The following is a 19,697-nucleotide window of genomic DNA, read 5'->3' as shown; positions in this document are numbered from 1 at the left end:
GCTGTGATCTGGGGCTTCGGAGCCCACCTTCCCTCCAGGTATCTACAGGGCTGGAGGGGGGAAATGGAGAGGGCGGAAATGGAACGACCCATGGGTGTCCAAACCCTGGTGCCATTGTTGGAGAAGGGTGGGGTGTGTGAGTGTATGGAAACTGAGTGTAGTGGAACTGTTGTAACCATATGACACTCTCACCGTATGTTCATTTGAGCAGGCTCTGGCCCCTCTATGACACCTTCCTGAGGGATTCTATTAGTTGCCTCTCCAACTACTGTGAGCTGCCACCCTCAGACTCGGTGTTTGACCTACATGTATGCCCCGAAGATGGGACACTGGCCCCCTTCACTGGCCAATACCTGGGCAGCCGCATCAAGGGAACTCAGGGCACCTTCTACCCTTCTCCCCAGGTGTGAGGACAGTGGGGCTGAAGCTGGGGTTGGGGCTCAAAGAGATATCCTGGGTTGTACATGTCCTCGGCATAGCCGAGGGCTGCCTGCTTCCATTCCTTGAAACGTTTTTAAAATCACAAGAATACATGAAGTGTTCTGCAAATACAACTTTAATGTAAGCCTCCTAAGACCTTTACTTTCAGCTAGATTACTGTGCTAACCAGGAGCTGCCACAGTAAGCCCTGCTCCTGTCCTGCAGACTGAGCGGCTCTTGTACGTGGTGGACCTGCTTCTGTCAGAGGGACACCCAGTGCTGCTGGCTGGAGAGGCAGCAACAGGGAAGACAACCTTTGTGGAAGTGCTGGTGGAGCCACAGCACCCTTACATAAACAGCCCCGTTCACCCCGCTGTCAGTACCACCCACCTTCGCCTCCTGCTGAGCCGGGAGGTCCAGGGGCAATCACAAGCCGGCCCATGGACTGCGAGGCACCTGAATTCTAAAGGTTTTCTCCTCTTCCTGCTGGAGGATCTGCACCTGGCTGCTTCCGGTGAGGAGTCGGGAGGGAACGAGTCATCGTCCTTTCTTTTGACTCTAAAATCCTTAGCTGTATTTATCGACTCTCAGACCTATATCTACAGTCCAGACTTGAGTGTTCCATTCTTAATATCTTCTTAGTCTACATATGCTCACTGAATAATCTTGTCCCTTGCATCCCTTGCAGTATTGACCATATTGACATTTAGAGAACATTATATCCACTGACTGCAAAATGTACTTTTTTTTCAAGTGCACATGGAACATCCACCAAGATAGACCTTATGCATAAAATCAGTCTCAACAAATTTCAAAGGATTAACTTTTACAGAATATTTTCTCTGCCTTTAGCAACAAAAACCAGTAAGATACTAGAAATTCCCCAATTTTTGAAATTAAACAGCACACTTCTAGATAACTCATGCATAAAAGAAGAAACTCAAAGGGAAATTAGAAACTATTTTGAACTGAATAATAATGAAAACACAATATATCAAAATTTGTGGAATGTAGTTAAAGCAGTGCTCAGAGAGTTTACACCTTTAAATGCCTAATTAGAAAATAAGAAAAATTTGAAACTAGTGATCTATATTTTCAGCTTAAGAATCTAGGAAAAGAAGAGCAAGTTAAAATACTTAGAAGGAGATAAATAATAAAGATCAGACCAGCAATCTATGAAATAGAATAAAAAGCACAAACTATAGAAAATATCAGCAAAGCAAAAATTTAAAAAGATAAATGAATCCCTAAGTAACACAAATCAAGAAATAAAATAGGAAATATAAATGATCAATATCAGGAATGAAAGAGGTTTTATTTTAAAGATATTAAAAAGAATAACAAGGGAATATTGTAGAAAAACTTATAGTAATAAATTTAGTAATTCAGATGCCTTGAAAAACACACCTTATCAAAATCTAACTCAAGAAGAAAAAGAATAGGAAAAGAATAGCCCTATAGATCTATTAAAAATTTGAATTCATAATAATAAACATTCCCAGTCCTGGATGGTTATTACACAGTTCAATTATATCCAATATTTAAGAAAAAAATGGAAACCTACAGTTTTTCAGAAAATGGAGTAAATACTTTTCAACTCATTTGATAAGGCCACCAAACCCTAATACCAAGTTCTGAAAGATATTTCAAGAAAATAAATTATAGGCCATGATCTTTCATAAATATAAATGCAAAACAAATCCTCGTGAGATATTAAGTAAAATTTAGCAACACATTATCATCAAGTGGGGATATATCTCAAGAATGCAAGTTGACTTAACATTCAAAAATCAATTGGTATAATGCATGACATGAGAATAACGGAGAAAAGTATAAGATCATCCTAGTAGATAAAGAAAAAGCATTTGATAAAATTCAACACTATTTATGGTAACTCTCAGCAAACTAGGAATAGAAAGGAATTTTCTCAATTTGATGAAGGGCATCTATTGGAATCTATAGCTAATTACATACTTGTGAAATATTGAACATTTTTTCCATAAGATCAGTCACAAGGCAAGAGTGTCCACGCTCACTGCTGCTTTTTAATAGTGAACAGAGACTGCTATCAATACAATAAGAGAAAGAAGGAAAAGCCTTTAAAATTAGAAAAGAAGTACTATCTCTACTAGCATATAACATGATTTACTACATGGAGAGTCCTAAGGATCTACCAAAAGCAAAAACAAAACTACAGAACTATCAGAATAAATAAGTGAATTTAGCAGGCTCACAGCATACAAAGTCAATCTATTGAAATCATTATTATTTCTACATCCTAATGACAATCAGAAATTAAAAATTTAAGTATCATTTAAAATATCATGTAAAAGCTTAAAGTATTTAGGAATAAACTTAGTGAAATATACACACTGAAAATTGCTAAATACTGCAGAGATAAAAGAGAATTAAGTAAATGTAGAAATATATCATGTTCTTAGATCAGATGAGTCACCAGTGTTAAGGTGTTCCTTCTCCCAAACTGATCTACAGATTCAGTGCAGCCCCAGTCTAAACTAGAAAGTCTTGTTTATTTTGTTTTTTTTATTTTTTAGAAACTGACACACTGTTTCTGAGACTTACATGGAAATGCGAAAGACCTAGAAGGGCCAAAACAACTTTGAAAAATAAGAAAGTTGGAGGGCTTAAACTAGTGACTTTAAGACTTACTGTACACAGTTACAGTAATCAAGTAATAAATACCAATATCAGTATAAGGACATGGATACAGCCTAATGGAACAGAATCATGAATCTGCTATATGGTCATTTATGGTCATTTGATTTTCAACAAGTGCTCCAAGATAATTCACTGGGGGAAAGTATAATTCTTGGGGTAGAAACATCTGTATGTATGTGTGAGGAAAAAAAAAAAAGAATCTTGAATCTTACCTCACAACATTCACAAAAATCAATTATAAATAGATTATAGACAAGTATAAAAATTAAAACTATAAATCTTAAAAAATATTGAAGAAAAATCTGTGTGAACTTGGCTAGAAGCAATGATTTCTTAGGATACAACTATATTTCACCAAAATTTAAAACCTATGCCCTTCAAGAGACACTTATGAAGACGAAAAAAAAAAAATCCATAGAAAAAATTCAAGATACATATATCTAACAAAGCTCTTGTACCTTGAAAATATAAAAAAGCTCTTACAACTCAGTAAGAAAAACTCCATTTAAAAAATGGACAAAAAACTTTGAGTAGACACTTTACAAAAGAAAAATATGTGAGTGACGAATAGCACATGAAAATGTATTTGATACGGTTATGCATCAGTGAACTCCAAATGTAAAACCTGTGAGACAGTACTTCACACCTACTAGAAAGATTCTAAGTAGAAAGACTGATAGTAATTGTGAAATGTGGAGCAACTGAAACCCTCACACTTTGCTGGTAGGAGCAAATGATACAACTACAGGGGGAGAAAAAGTGTGACAGTTTCTTCCCTATTTAATGTATGTTTACTATATGACCCAGCAGTTCTGCTCACAGGTATTTACCGAAGTGAAATGAAAGCACGTGTATGTTCTCAAATAGCCTTGCACATGTATGTTCATAGCAGCATTATTCTGAACAGTCAAAACCTCAAAACAACATAAAAGTCCATCAGTGTCAGTGGATCTACAAACTGTGATATTTTCATCACGGAATATCACTCAGCAAGGAAACAGAACAAATCACTGATACACGCAAAATAGGATGAATCTCAGAATCACGCTGAGTGAACGAGGCCAGACGTGGTAAACCACATACTGTATGATTGCCTTTGTATGAAGTTCTAGAATAGGCAAAGCTAATCCATAATGATAGACGTCAGATCAGATAGAAATTCCTGGGACAGTGTGATAGGAGATTGACTGCAGCGGGGCAGGAGGAAACTTTCTGGGGTGATGAAAGTGTCCTAAATATCACTGGGGTGCTGGTTACACGGACATATACATTTGTCAGAAGTCACTGAACTATCTACAATGTGTACATTTTATTTTATAGAAATAATTTCTCAATAAAGTTGACTTTATAAAAGCCTGCATGAGATATAACTCCATTATCTTTGACTGTAGTGACTGCACTTTTCCCTCTACTGTGGTCAGATCAGGTTTCCAAACCTTTCTGTTCACTAACCTTCAGTTTATGAATATGTAATTGGTCTTAGAGGTAGGATTCAGGGAAGAAGGGAAAAAAAATCACTCACTTCTAGGGAGAGAGAACAATGTACTCAGACATGACCCAGTCCCAACATCCCAGATGCATAAGCTTCTTCAGAACCCCACGTGTGCCAGGTGCAGACCCACAGAGGCAGGGAGAGGAGGAGCAGGGTGACACTGTTGTTCGGCCTCACGCAGGTTTTCTCTGTTCATGGCCCCCAGACCCAGAGAAGAGCTGTCAGCCACTGTTGGAGACTCTGCGTCAGGCCATAGATGGCACTGTGTACACCCACAGCACCTTGGAGCTGCAGACGCTGCAGCCTGGAGTCAACTTCCTGGCCACTGCCACGGTGCCAGGCTTCTGCGAGCAGCTGCTCTGCCCGCGCCTCTCTCGGCTCTTCACAGTGCTGGCCCTGGGCAGTGTGACCCAGGCCACACTGCTGAGCAGGCACATGCCCAGCATACAGGCCTGGCTCGAGCGCTTCCCCTCTGTGGAGCGGGAGAGTGTTCTAGCAAGAGCCCTGGTTCGGGCCTCATTGGAGGCCTGGGAGGCAGTGGGCAACTGCTTTATGCCCTCACCCCTCCGCCCACACTACCGCTTCTCCATGCATTCTGTGAGCCAGCTTCTGGGCAGCCTGCAGCTGCTGCCCATCAGGGTGGGCTCCCGGGGTTTTGTGGACTGTCTCAACCATCAAGAGCACCTGCGCCGCGTGTCCGGCTTACGTGGCACCCGCCTGATGATCATGATGGCCACGCGCAACATCATGCGCCTCTGGTTGCATGAGGCACAGAGAACGTTTTGTGACCGGCTGGACAGCCTCAAGGAACGCTCCTTCTGTGCCAGACTGCTCCTAGAGGTAGCTCAGAATGTCTTCTGCTGTGGGCCAGCACCCCAGAGCCTGGGCAAGGGTTATGAGGAAGAGGAGGAGGAAGAGAAGGTGCCTGAAGTGGAATCTGAAGGGGAGCTGGCTCAGTGGGAGGACCTGAGCAACAGCGGGAGTGAGACGGAGGAGGAGGAGGCCCCGTACGACCTTCCGGTCATCACAGGCTCACCGTGCAATGATTCAGCACCACCCGTAGCACCAGTAAGGAAGATGACCATAGGAAACATGAGTCAGAAGATAAGCCAGGAGGAAGGCACAAGGACCTCCAGCTACAAACTCCAGCCAAATAAATCTAAGAACTTGGGTCAGAAGGCAGCCCAAGAAGACATGGTCTCACCCTTGTTGCTCCCAATGCTGCTACTCCGGCCCCAGGAGAAGCCCTCAGACCTGGTCTTCAGTCAGGAACTGATACTAGAGTCCAACTCTGAGAGCTCCAACTTGTACCTGGAACGCCAGTGGATGAGCCTGGAGGAGCAGCTGGCCACCTCAGCTGCTCAGCTGCGGCTGAACCCCCACCTTGCCCGGTGCCACTCGATGGCCCGGCATGTGGCCCGCCTGGTCCGGGTGTTGGCCAGGCCCCAGCAGCATGGCCTCCTGCTCGCAGGGGCTCAGGGGACTGGGCGCCGTACTGCCATCACTCTGGCTGCTGGCATTTGTCAGACCCGCCTCTTCCGTCTGCCGTGTGGATCAGAGGAAGCCATTCTCCGGTGTCTAAGGGAGGTCAGCTGGCATGCTGGCATGTTAGGCCAGCCAGTGGCCCTGCTGGTGCCCAAGGGTGTGGATCTTACTACCTTTCATCGCCTGCTGGCCCTGGCAACCTCAGGCAGTTTTCCTGACCTGTACACAGAGGCAGATCTGGAAAACATTGAAGGACATCTCCCCAGGGACAGCCTTAGTGTCAAGCAGAACATCAAGAAGGAAATTCTGTGGCAGAGGTGAGGCCAAGACCCCCAAGCCAGGGGTCGCTCTGCTCTGGCTCCACCCTGGCCAAAGGCCAAAAGCCCCCACAAAACTTAAGGGCTACTGAGGGGGCACGGAAGAGCAGGGTTGAGGGGTCGGGTTGGGGTGGGGACCTGTGGGCAGACAGGGATGAAGGAGAGGACGGCATCACAGAAGAGCAGGGCTGAGGGTCGGGTTGGGGTGGGGACCTGTGGGCAGATAGGGATGAAGGAGAGGACGGCATCAGAGCTCCGGCCCCACAGGTTCTGCCATCAGGTGCGGAGTCACCTGCACATGTTCATCCTGATCGGAGATGACCAGGCCCGCAAACAGCTACCCTCCACCCTTTTCCTGAGGCTCCTTCAACTGGCCATCGCCTGCACTGACCGCTATGAACCCTGGGACCAAGACTCCCTGGTCGCTGTGGCCCAGCATCACCTGAAGGGCGCTGAGAGCCCACCCCTTGATAACGGTGAGCCCTCCTTACCTGCCCTCACCCCTCATCTAGACCAGGTTCTAAAGAGGACTGATACTTGGGTCAGTCTCTCTCTAGAACCTGGTTGAGCCTCCCTTCACCTTTTCTGCCCTCCTTCCTGAGCGAGGAGAGAGGGTCCCTTTCCTTTCTTCCCCTACAAGCTCACAAGTCCAGGCTAAAGTCATGCCTGTTGCAGACTCCTTGAGGTTCCCAGACATCCAGGCCTCAGTTCCCAGCGTGGCCAAAGCCATGGCTCTCATCCACCTTTCGGCTGCCAGCTACCAAGGGCACCTGTGCCCTGAATTGTCACTCGTCACTCCCAAGACCTTCCTGGACTTCCTGGACACCTTCGTACTGCAGCGGCAATGGATGACCCTGCACATTAAGAACAGGGCCCAGCGGTGAGTGACCCCCATTCCCTCCCCTGTATCTCCTTCCACTCCCTCAGGTCCACTCACTGGCACACTGTGTCTTCAGGATACAGAATGCCCTGGAAAATCTGAAGATGCTGATTGAGAAGCACAGTGCCCACACCACCCTGGTCTTCAACTTGGAGGAGCAGCTGAAAGGCTCCCATAAGGTAAGGGGGAGAGGAGTTTGAGGCATGTACCGTAGGTCAAAGCAGGAGCCCAAACAATGACTTTGCAGAAACCAACCAGACTGAACCTTAGTTCTGGTCTCCTGAGAGCCCCTCTTCCCCCAGGGGCTGTCTCTAATCCCTGCTGCCTCCTCCTCTAGAGCTCAGGCTCAAACTTCCCTGTGGCACATCTGAGATCAGGCTGATTCCTCTAAATGCATGAAGCCCAAGTGTCTGCTTCTGGTTGTCCCTAGTACCTTGACTGTGTGAAGTTCAGTATGCTCCCAAGCTCTGCAGAGATTCCCATTGGGGATGGGGCAGGATTACATCCTCATGGTCCCCTCTCACTTTAATCCTCTTCTCCTGGATTCTCTATTGCTCACTGCTGGTTGGCACACCTCTTGTAGCTGTCCTCTCTTCCCATACCCCTTTGTTCCTGCAGCATGTCCTTCCACAGTACACCAAATATACAAATTTATACACTCTGTATACAAAAATGGAGACTGTCAGGTACAGTGGGGAAATGCAGATGGGTGATGGCAGTGGGGGCAATTTACATTCTTGAACAGAACCAGAAATAGGTTTAAATGCTTTACTAGATCTCAGTGTCCTGTTTTCCTGTCACCTTCCTCTACAGGGCATTTCCTAGTGACAGAGTTTTCTCTCCCTGTCCCATCTCCACAGCACTGCTCCCAATGCTGTTCAGTCACCCTATTTTTCCTTTAGCACTTCCCAAAGGCAATGCTTATGTAACAAGAGATTTTTTTCCCAGTCCTTACTCTAAATCCTGTTGCTTTCTTATACAGAGCAATTTCCTTCTTTGAATAAGCAAACCGCTCATATCTAGCTAAAATTGGTAGCAGTGGCATCATTACATGTTCTGTAGTCAAACACTCTTAGTTAAAAATGCTTTCCTAAAATAGACATTTTTTTGGTTTTTATTTCATTTTTAATAAGAGGAATTCTGATATTGCATTTTTTCCCCTTTCCTGCTTACACAAAACTTTGATGAAGGTTCAGGAGTAACTACAGTGAGATAGTTACTAGTGATCAGTCCACAAGCAGATACTATGACTTGCTTTCTCCTGGGGTTTCAGGTCTTCCAGCTCCCCATGCCGAACCCTCCTCTTCTGATGGGTCAGGGCTATCCTTCGGCGTGGCACAGCCCCAGGGGCATGGCTTACATAGTATCTACATACGTGGTTTTCATTGTGTCCTGTGGAGTCCTCGTAGTACTGTTGCCCTCGTACCATTCACCATGGAGGATCACTAGCTTAGATTAAAAATTAAGACTCGATTGAGATGCAAAAAATTAAGAAGTTCATTGATGAACGGGAGTCCTCTTTCCCATGATTTCCAAATTCCAGTTGTCTATCTCAGGTCTTGCTTTTTCTCCAAATGATTAATACCAGGGATTTTTTATATAGTTTAGGGGAACTATTATTCTCTGATCCTTGGATCAGAACATAAGAAGCCCAAAGCTGGAAAAGAGATGTTCATAGTCTCAGGGGCATTCACTTAACAGCCATAACCGTGTGTACTTGTTTCAGTTGCCCACCGCAGGAAATGGCACCGCCCTCCACTTAGTCACTTAAGCTGAACCCCAGGAGTCATCTTGGACCCCTCCATCTCTTTTCCCTTTCATATTCAGTTGGTTCATTTATTTATGACTGTGCTCAGCAAAGCTTAATTGAATTCCGTAGTTTTTGTGTGAGCACTCATTAATACTTTTGTGCATATCTACATCTATCCTGACTTCTTCCCTCATGGCTCAGTTGGTAAAGAATCCGCCTGCAATGCAGGAGACGTTTATGTTTACATCTGCTGCTGCTGCTGCTAAGTCGCTTCAGTCGTGTCCGACTCTGTGCGACCCCAGAGATGGCAGCCCACCAGGCTCCCCCGTCCCTGGGATTCTCCAGGCAAGAACACTGGAGTGGATTGCCATTTCCTTCTCCAATGCATGAAAGTTAAAAGTGAAAGTGACGTCGCTCAGTCGTGTCCGACTCCTATCTAGGTAGATAGAATTCTCACCTCCACTTTCCTAAGGAGGCCATTCTTTCTTCTATTTTACAGATGACAAAACTCAGATCCAGAGGGGTTAGGATGAGGATTAAATGAGGCCTTTACATGTAAAGTACTTCAAAGTGCTGGCACGTAGCAAAAGCCCAATATGTCATCATGTACTGATGGTAGATGGCCTCCTGATAAAGACAGGCGCTCTCCTTGTCCTTCATGGTACCTAGTTTGCTGGAAGATATAGGCTCGTGCAAGTAGTTACAAAACAATGCATTATGACAGAGTGAGTCCAGGATGCTCTGAAGTGTCAAGAAAGACTTCCTAAAATTGTATAAGTCTTGTGTTGAATTGGTTCATAGTGCTTTTCGGGACTACTGTATCCTTATATTTCTCTGTATAATTATTCTATTAATTTTTGAGAGCTTGATGTTGAACTCCAACTAAAAATCTTAATTTATCTACTTGAAAAATAATTGAAATATATAGTAGAACTATATGTACCATTGTTCTGTATTTTCCAAGTTTCTGGTAAATGTGTTATCATCTTTTCATAATTAAAAAAAATAAAAAAGAAGTAAAAAAAAAAACAAAAAAACTTCCTAGAGAGAGCATAGTACCACACTGTGTAGCACAGAGGCATTGGTAAGCACCAAAAGCATTCGTTAAATATGTAAACACAAGGATGAAGTACATCAAAGTTGATACCTGAAGGTCAGGTGAGATTTGGTATGAAAAGGGGTGGGAAGAATGTTGCAGGCTGAAGTAACAGCAAGTGCAAAGGCCCAGAGGCAAGAGTGTGTGTGCCAGGTTGGAGGAACTGAAAGTCAGGAATGGCTGGAGAGCACGCTGCTGGGAGAGGAAAAGCAAATGATGTTGGAAAGATGAACAGAAGCCTCCTGGTCACGGAGGTACTGTAAACCAAATATAACAGCGGCGAGTGTTAAGAGACATGATGATTTGCTATTTGCCTTTGAGAAAACCAAATAGGCTTGCAGCATGAAAAGCAGATTAGAGGAGGGGGAGTAGGAGTTAGGAAGCCAGTGCAAAAGATCAGGAGTGAGAGCGCGTGGGTGTGAGTCATGGTTTTGGGGATGGAAGTAGACATGAGAGACATATTGCAGATAAAACAGAAAGGCCTTGCTTGAAGATGGGTTTGATTTGGGGGACTAGAAGAGGTGGAGTCAGGGTAACCATCAGGTTTCTTCCTTGGGAAACTTGGATGTATTTTGCCACAGATCTCTGAGGAAAGAATACATGAAGAGATGAATAGGATTGTAAGAGATCTGAGGAGCCATCACCAATACATTCATTTCTGGATATGTGGGGTCTGAGGGGTCTGTGAGACACTGAAGAGGAAATTCCCATTAAGCAGATGGATATGGAGGTGTGGGTCTTGGGGAAGAATCTGGCTAGATATAAGGATTTGGAGTTGTTAAAATATAAGTGATAATCAGAGCCATGAGTTTAGGGAGGTACACAGAAAGATGATAAGATAAGGGGGCCCTGAAAACTTTTTGAGAAATATTTAAGGGATAGCAGAGGAAGAGAATGAGGAAGAGCAGCCACAGAAGCCAAAGAAGAACATGGTCTGATGAAAGTCAAGAGAGGAGAATGTTTCAACAGGGAGGAGCTTCTTCTGTGACAAATGCCACTAGCGGGTCAAGTAAGATAGAGTGTCACCCAGTGGTTAAGCACGTAGGCTTTGGATTCAGATCGCCTAGGCCTGTATGGTAGGTCAGAAGCACCCAACCCACACAGTGAGGCTGCCTGACTAGATGTATAACTCACAGACTGGGGAATGACAGTTTCAGAGCTCAGCACGTATCTGTAGCCTACTTGGAGTTCAACTGGGTCACCCTAATGGTCAACTTGGTCATACAACTGTCAGGAGTATGGCTGAGTCCAAGCCCATGTGGGGTCTTCCCTTGGGGTAGTCCCACCTGGCCCAAGATCTGGAGCTGCAGAGCCTAAACTCTGTTCACAGAGCCTTGGCAGACTGAATCATCAGCTAGACCAAAGCAAGATTCTGTACAAGCGGCAGCTGACAGAGTGTCGGCAGCAGGAGAACCTCATTGAGAACCTGACCAAGCAGCGGGATGCCCTGCGGGCTCAGTATGAGGCTTTCCTAGAGCAGGTGCGCTCTTCCCACCACCTGCCCTGCACTGATCCGCTCTTGGAAGGGAACAACCTCTCCTAGGATGCCCAGAGGAGAGGATGGGTTGGCTTGTCATGGAGTCTCCTGGGGCAAAGGTAATAGGATGGCTTGGGGTGTGGTCCCTTGGAGACCCTAGGAGAAGATGGTCCCTCCTGGAAATACCTTGAAGGAAGAAAGGACATTCTGGGAGCTCACTGCAACTGCACGTCTCTCCTTGTTTAGATGGGCAAGGCATTTCTGGGGCCCCTGAGCCAGCTGCAGGTGGCTGACTTTGAGGAGATAAGAAGCTATCGAGCACCACCAGAGTCTGTGGTCCAGGTGACTGATGCTCTGTGCGACCTCTTCCACCGTGAAACAGGCTGGGCCAGTGCCAAGCAGCTGCTATGCTCTGAGGATTTTTATCAGGTAAGAAATGTGGGGCTCCACGGAGGAGGAGAAATGCAGGCATAAAGCGGCAACTTGGCAGAGCGAGGCTGTTGGGACAAGGTCAGAGCATCCGTGTCTTCCTCCACCCCTCTTAACACAAACTCCCCCAGGAGCTGGTGTTCTTCCCCAAGGAGAAGATGACAGATGCAGAGATAATCAAGTTAAACCTGGCTCTGAAAGCTCCAGGCATGAGCGATGCAGACTTGCGGGCAGTGAGCATACCTATAGCAAGCCTGGCAGCCTGGCTCTGGGCCGTTCTGTGCTATGGGCTGGCACAGCGCCGAGGACTGCCCACGGGCCTGCTATTGCGGCAGGTGGAGGCGACACTGGCTCGGGAGCAGGCCCGCCTGGGCCAGTATGAGTTCCAGGCCCAGGAGATTCTAGAGCACAGTTTGGCCCTGTCTAAGAATCTGGAAAATGCCCAAACTTCCCACAAGCTTGTGGTCGAGAATCTGGGGCAGGCTCAGTGTGGCAAACAACGCAAGTGGCCGGTTGAGGCTGCCCTGCTCACGCCTATGCATTCCTGGACTACGGAGCTCCAGGTAACCAGCTCCTTCTAGATTGCCCCCTAAAGCTCATTTCTGCACTGCAGACCACTCCTCTGCCCCTCCCCATGCCCTCACCGCCTCCCTCTGTCCCACTCTGCCCTCCTTGCCACGCTTTCCCCCACACCCTGCCTTGCTCCCTCCCCACCAGACCTTCTACCTGTACCCTCCCCTCCAGCCCACACACTGTCTGGTCTTCCCTTCCACACCAGAAGTTGAAGGGTCACTCCTCCACGGTGCTCGGAGATACCCTCTTGTGTTCAGCTGCCATCAACTACCTGGGTCCCTTCCCACCAGTGCGACGCCAGGAGCTGTTGGACAAGTGGCTGGCTCTCTGCAGGGGCTGTCAGGAGCCGCTGGGCCCAGATGACGTGGCACAGGCCCTGAAGCAGATGCAGAAATCTGTCGCTAGGTTGCCAAAGAACCCTCTGCTCTCCATACGCTCTCCCTTCAGCCTTGTGTCCTTGCTGAGCTCCGAATCTGAACAGTTCCAGTGGGACCGAGACAAGAAGCCCCAGGCAAAGTCAGCCCGCCTGGCGGCGCTGCTTTTGCGAAGTTGCACTCACTACTTCAGCTGCCGTTGGCCCCTGCTGCTTGACCCCGGCAACGAAGCCCTCATCTGGCTGAAGCCGCTGCCTCTGGAAGAGGCTGGACGCTTGGCCACCAGTCCCACCAATGGCACAGGTAAATCCAGGGATAATAAACTGATATCTGAGCTGCTCAACACTCTCAGCCACATGCACTCTTCCCTTTCACAATGAAGACACTAAATATTCATGGCCAGGGTATCCCAGATTTCTTCAGCCAATATGATATTAATAAATCAGGTCACATGTATATTTTTGGGCCCATACTGCAATGATGGTGAATCTATGTGGCTGACCATAATCTTCCACTTCCTGGTCTGCTCAGCACTATTAGAACCTTGGACTATGACTCAGAGTTTTCCTATTCAAATTTATCAGGAATTCTGGGGAAATATTTCCATTGTTTCTGCTTAGATCAGGGACCCATCTGAGTAGAGCATCAGAAAGAGCATTTCCTAGGGGAAGGAAGGAAGAGTGTTTATTTCCCAGAAGAAGGGGCTGAGGGTTGTACTGGTAAAAATAATAGATTTCTAGAACAGAAGGTATATAATAAAGTAGTCTGTAACTGGGGCTCTATAAGCAGACTACCTGGGTCAAATATTTGCACTTTGCTAGCTGTGTGACCTAAGGCAAGGTATTTAATCTCTCTAAAGCCTAAGTTTAAAAAATATTAAAAAGCAGAGACATTACTTTGCCAACAAAGGTCCATCTAGTCAAGGCTATGGTTTTTCCAGTAGTCATGTATGGATGTGAGAGTTGGACTGTAAAGAAAGCTGAGCATCGAAGAATTGATGCTTTTGAACTGTGATGTTGGAGAAGACTCTTGAGTGTCCCTTGGACTGTAAGGAGATCCAACCAGTCCATCCTAAAGGAGATCAGTCCTGAGTGTTCATTGGAAAGACTGATGTTGAAGCTGAAATTCCAATACTTTGGCCACCTGATGCGAAGAGCTGACCCCTGATGTTAGGAAAGATTGAATGCAGGAGGAGAAGGGGATGACAGAGGGTGAGATGGTTGGATGGCATCACCGACTCAATGGAGATGAGTTTGGGTAAACTCTGAGAGTTGGTGATGGACAGGGAGGCCTGGCGTGTTGCAGTCCATGGGGTCTCAAAGAGTCGGACACGACTTGAACAACTGAACTGAACGGAAAGCCTAAGTTTGTTTGCCAATAAAATCAGGGTCTTATAGCCATCTCATAAAGTGTTGTGAGAATTAAGATAATTCATGAAAAAAAGAGTTTACACAGTGCCTAATGTATAATAAGTTCTCAAAAACATTAGTCATTATTTGTTCTTGTTGCTATTTAGCCACTGAGTCATGTTCGACTCTTGGTGATCCCATGGACTACAGCATGCCAGACTTCCCTGTCCTTCACTATCTCCCAGAGTTGGCTCAAATTCATGTCCATTGAGTCAGTAGTCATTATTACTACCAGTGTCTTACTGCTATCGATACTACAGTCCATCCCTTGGCTGTCCAGTATATGACTTTCTGTTGTGCCCATACACCATTGCAAAAACATCCACTATACCGCTAGCACATGTGTAGCTATAAATTAATTTACCCCCTCTCTAATAAGAGACACCCTAAAGAAACATCCAGCTGCTATATCCAATTCTGAGTCCTGAAACTCTGAATAATCTCTTGATCACATCTGGATATGGCTTTTCATGGTGGTTCTGTAAACTATCCTAGATTAAGTGAATCTCACCTTAAGAATACACCTGATAAGCAAAGAGAAGCAAAATCAAATCAAGATAACTATAATAAACTTCTGTTTAGAAACTTGGAAAGGGTAAGAAATACACATTATATTGGTCTCTAGCAGATACTGTGCAATGCCAGACAGAAGGTAAAAGATTAGCATCATTTCACTGGCTAATTGAATTCATTGGAGTCAGTTCCTGGACAGCCAGTTCAGCTGCCCTGAGTTCTGATAAATAGTATAATTTTCCTTGCCCATTGTCCCCCAGAAGTATCTGTGAGAGGAAGGTCAGGCAAGAGTACCCTGTTGGTAGCCGTTATACCGTAAATGTCCATTTCCTATTGGAATGGGTATGGGGGCTTAGAATGTGCTGTAAAGTTAAGCAAACACTTATTACCAGAGGGGGGAGTTTCTGGTTAATCCCCTAAAATCTCTCATCTTTTCCCCTCCAGATTTCATTTGTAAAGATCCTATTAAACTGATGCCAGAACTCTTGATATATTCTCGTTGTTGAATTTAAGCCCCAACTTCTGGCTTCTGTCTCTTAACATTGGTTCTGGGGACTCCACCAATTCCACTAAGCCTTAGTGTAACTGTCATCCATCTAAACCTTGGCCCTTAACTCAGGGCTGTAGTAAGAAAACAGTATTAGGGGGGAGCTTAGGCTGACTAGCCATGGAATGCAGCCCCTACTTGGAAGTATGTGGATCAAAATGGGGAGAGAGACTACTCAGGCAGGGAATGCAGGGAGAAAAGTGCTTGCGATGAACCTGGAGGCATCCCTGATTTTCCAATAGCCCGTGAGTTCCTATTCCATGTGATATGATGTACAGAATCATTTTTTAGAAGTCAGCAAGGCTCATGAGTATCTGATCATGTGTGATCTAACACTGCTTGATATGAGAAGAAAGGAATTCCCTTAAAGTTCTTTCTGGAGATTGTTTCACTAAGAAGTGTAGCCAGCTTGCTCCAGCATCTTCTACTAAGTCCACTAAAGTTCAGTGAGCACAGGGGCCAAGTCCCATGAGATAAGCCAGCTTTTTAGCTACACATAGCTTAGATACCTTACCAGTAAGGAAAAGAAAAATCCTCACTGCTGCTTACTGCCTGTAACAAAAGTCCCACTCACCATGGCTTAAACAAATGGACTTATTTTATTGGATAAGTCCTTTTTAACCTATAAAAAGGACCGGGATAAGCAGGTATAGGGCTTCAGTGTTGCCTCCAAGCACCCAGAATCTTCTAGCTTTCTGACCTATGACCCTTGGTATAGTCATTTATCACATTGTAGTAGGTTGGATGGTGTCCACCCAAAAGATATATCCTCATCCTAACCTCCAGAACCTATGAATGTGATCTTTTTTTGGAAAAGGAGTCTTTGTAGATATAATTAAGTTAAGGGTTTGCAATGAGACCATCCTAGATTTCCAGGGTTGGCCTAAATCCAATGATAAGTGTTCTTATAAGAGATAGAAGATAAGGCATAGGTGCACAGAGGAAGGCCATGTGAAGGGAAAGACTGGAGTTATGTAGCCACGAGCCAAGGAACTCCTAGAACCACCAGAAGCTGGAAGAGGCAAGAAAGAAATCTTCCTTAAAGCCTTCAGAAGGAGTGCAGTCTTGCCAACACCTTGATTTTGGATTTCTGGTCTCAAGGCCACTAAGAGAATAAATTTCTATTGTTTTAAAGCCACCATATTTGCTATCAAATGCTACTATCCCTCCAAGCATCATGTCAGAGGTGCTCCTAGCCAATATCTGTCCCTTTCATCAGAAAAATAAAAGATCTTCCAGAAATCTGGATAGCCAGATGCACAAATAGCATATATCACTTATATGTGGAATCTAAAAAAAAAATGATACAAATGAATTTATTTACAAAACAGGCATATTTACAGAAAATAAAGTTATGGTTACTAAAGGGAAAGGAGGGGGAGGATAAATTAGGAGTTGGAATTAACAGATATTATTGTATACTACTATCGATACAATAGATAAAAAACAAGGACCTACTTATAGCACAGGGAACTATATTCAATATCTTGTAATAACCTATAAAGGATAAAATCCGAAAAAAAATACACCTATAGATATCTGAATCATTTTGCTGTATACCTGAAACTAACAGCACTATAAACCAACTGTACTTCAATAAAACAACAAACAAAACCCATAAAATGGTAAGCCTGGAAGAACACACAAGTCCCAGTTGAGCAGTGCAACCCATGATTTTAGTCTCAATTTTAGCCCAGTATAACTCTGAGCAGAGCGTCTGGTCAGGTTTCTAACCTACTAAACTGAGAGATAATAAATGTGTGTCGTTTTTAGCTGTTTAGTTTGTGGTAATTTGTTAAGCAATAGGAAACAAACATTGTGGGTCTGGCAACCTCTACTTGCCGATTTCTTAAACACTTAATTTTTTAAAAAACTTATTCTTAAATTTCCCAACATAAAACAAAACAAAACACTATTCATCTTTTCCAGCTCCTGCAGTAGAGGAGGCAAAAGAGAAGGGGACTGCAGATAGCTGTTGGTTACAACCACCCATGTCCATGTGGTGGCCCATGTGGTAGCACTGCCCATGTGGTGGCCAAGGCCACAGTTTATGGACTTTCTTTTACAAATTGATACTTCCAGGCACTGATCTCTATGCTAGTGGTGACTCGTATAGTTGTTAGTGACAGAATTAGCTCAGGCAAAAAGGGAAATGCACTGACTCTTCGAGCCAACCTACAGAAAGGCAGAAATGGAGCTAGTTTCAGGGGTGACTAGAACCCCTCCCTGGAATTTTATAGTTACTGAGAGCTGCCCTCTACTGAGTGCTTGCCAGGCGCCAGCGGAGTGCTTTCTGTGCAGTGTTTCACGTCATCTTCACAGGAACCCTATGTGGTGTTAGTAATGCACTCATATCAACCCATTTTGCAGATGAGGAAATTGAGTCTTAGAGAGCTTAAGTGACTTTCCTAAGGTGTCTTCCTGCAGACCAGACCTTCCTTCATGAGCTGGAGTCCTTGGGTGAATAAAGCTCCCCAGGAGCCTGATTCCCTCCCTGAGAAGAACACCTCTTCATCTTCCTGCCACAGGGAAGGGCTGTAAGAGAAATAAAAAAGAGTCTAAAGAGGAGAACATGGAAGATGAAGATGATGATAGTGATGAGTGTGATAAAACAAAGGAGCAGAAGGCAGAAGAAAGGAGAATCAAGGAGACAAAGGAGGAAAAGGAAGGGCAACAGGAGCAAGAGGAGAAAGAACAGCAGGATGAGGAGGAAACTCAGTCCTCACCCGCTCCCGACCTCCAAGTCTTCTCAGGCGCCAGCCCAGAGTTGGGGCCTCGGCTCCAGGAGGCAGCTGCCCATGGTGAGAATGCAAGCCCTCCGCCCAAGGTCTCCTGTGTCCTGCCCTACCGAGTGGCCCCACAGGCCTCTCAACCCCCAGTCTAACCTCCACCCCAGGCACTAATCCTCTGGAAGAACCCTGGGTTGGAGCCAGATTTAGTGCATGGGAGCACCCAGGTGCTGACATGGTGGGTAAGGTGTCCTTGTCTCCCCTGCGCAGGCCTGCCCGTGCTACTGACCAACATGGAGCTGGGCCTAGACTGCCCAGAACTGCAATGGCTACTTCAGCGGGAACAGCTAAGCCCACCCCAGGTGCAGCCTGGCTTCTGCCTCTATCTGAGTACTACTGTCCCCCTCAATGCCTTGGAAAAAGGTGAGGCCCAGTGGGTGAGTTGCCAGCACACCTTTGTGGACATACCAGGGCCCGAGCTTCACTCAGTCTGACCTAAAGCAGGCTCAGGACCATAGCTGGTAGCCATACTCTCTGGGCCCCTCACCCCTGGCTCTGCCAAAGGGAAGGGGTTAAGCATTTCTCCTGTGTGACTCCAAGTGCTAGGCTGTGAATTGCTGAAGGGGCTGAATGTGCTGGACCTGGGTGTGAATACAGAAATCCTAGAAGAACGGATGCTGCGGGAAATCTTATGCACGGAGCGTCCTGAGCTTGAGACCCACTGGTGGGACCTGACCGTCAGATTCCTGGACTCCTGGGAAGCTGCAGGGGCTGTTGAGGTGCTTGGAGATTCAGTCTGTGGGTTGGGATGGGGCCCAGTATGGGGGTGGAGATGAATGTCACTGAGTGGGGATCTACGTGGAGAAGGACCAGGTCCATGCAATAAGTAACTGTTTGTAGGAGCGGCTGCTGACGATGCTACTGCTCCAGGGCCCACGGCGTCAGAAACCAGCCAAGTTCCTGCGAGACGTGGTGAGGGCCCAGGCGGAGCTGTGTCAGCTGCATGCCCATTTAGAGGACCTAGAAGAGCTGAAGCTGAAGGAGGTGGCACTGTGGGCACCCTATCGGCGTGTGGTCTGGCATGGCATGACCATCATAAAGGCTCTTAGCTCACTGCAGAACTTACTACCACTTTTCCATTTGAGTCCAGAGGATTGTCTGGCTGCCACCAAACGGGCTCTGAACAGCATAAAGGGTGAGATTCACCAGCGGGAGGAAGTAACCTGCCGTCTGCTGCAGCTGAAGAGACAGCTGACCCACCAGCTACTAGGTACAACCGTGGCTACACTGGGCCTGACCCGAGTACCCTTGGTGGGTGTCTTGGGTGCTTTGGCTCTGTTGCGAGTGGCAAGGAAGGCGCCGGAGCTGGAGAGGCTGGCCCTCTGGCCTGGACTGGCAGTCTCTCCCAGCACAGGCTGTGAAAAACCAGTCCCACGTGTGGCTCGACCGGCCTGGCTAGGGCTGAGAACCTGGCACGAATGTGAGATGTTAGAGGTGCTGCCCCCATTCGCTGGGCTGTGTGCATCC

The 19,697-nt window shown here is 46.1% G+C and overlaps 1 protein-coding gene across 1 annotated transcript in view; it reads left to right on the top strand.

Moving 5' to 3' along the window:
- DNHD1 (dynein heavy chain domain 1) overlaps positions 1–19,697 on the top strand; it is a 62,836-nt gene that overhangs the window by 39,072 nt on the left and 4,067 nt on the right. Inside the window, 15 exon segments of the mRNA XM_010839148.1 lie at positions 1–38; positions 212–404; positions 646–934; positions 4,797–6,393; positions 6,661–6,869; positions 7,069–7,273; positions 7,350–7,452; positions 11,450–11,599; positions 11,843–12,025; positions 12,157–12,588; positions 12,804–13,275; positions 17,970–18,242; positions 18,441–18,593; positions 18,771–18,949; positions 19,071–19,696. The exon segment at positions 1–38 is cut by the window's left edge and continues 15 nt beyond it. Of these exon segments, the coding sequence (XP_010837450.1) occupies positions 1–38; positions 212–404; positions 646–934; positions 4,797–6,393; positions 6,661–6,869; positions 7,069–7,273; positions 7,350–7,452; positions 11,450–11,599; positions 11,843–12,025; positions 12,157–12,588; positions 12,804–13,275; positions 17,970–18,242; positions 18,441–18,593; positions 18,771–18,949; positions 19,071–19,696 (5,102 nt within the window).

The sequence above is a fragment of the Bison bison genome, unplaced genomic scaffold, assembly GCF_000754665.1.
Source record: "Bison bison bison isolate TAMUID 2011002044 unplaced genomic scaffold, Bison_UMD1.0 scf7180017864112, whole genome shotgun sequence".
NCBI lineage: Eukaryota > Metazoa > Chordata > Mammalia > Artiodactyla > Bovidae > Bison > Bison bison.
Note: the sequence above shows the minus strand (reverse complement) of the source record. Positions and strands in the feature narration are given on the sequence as shown.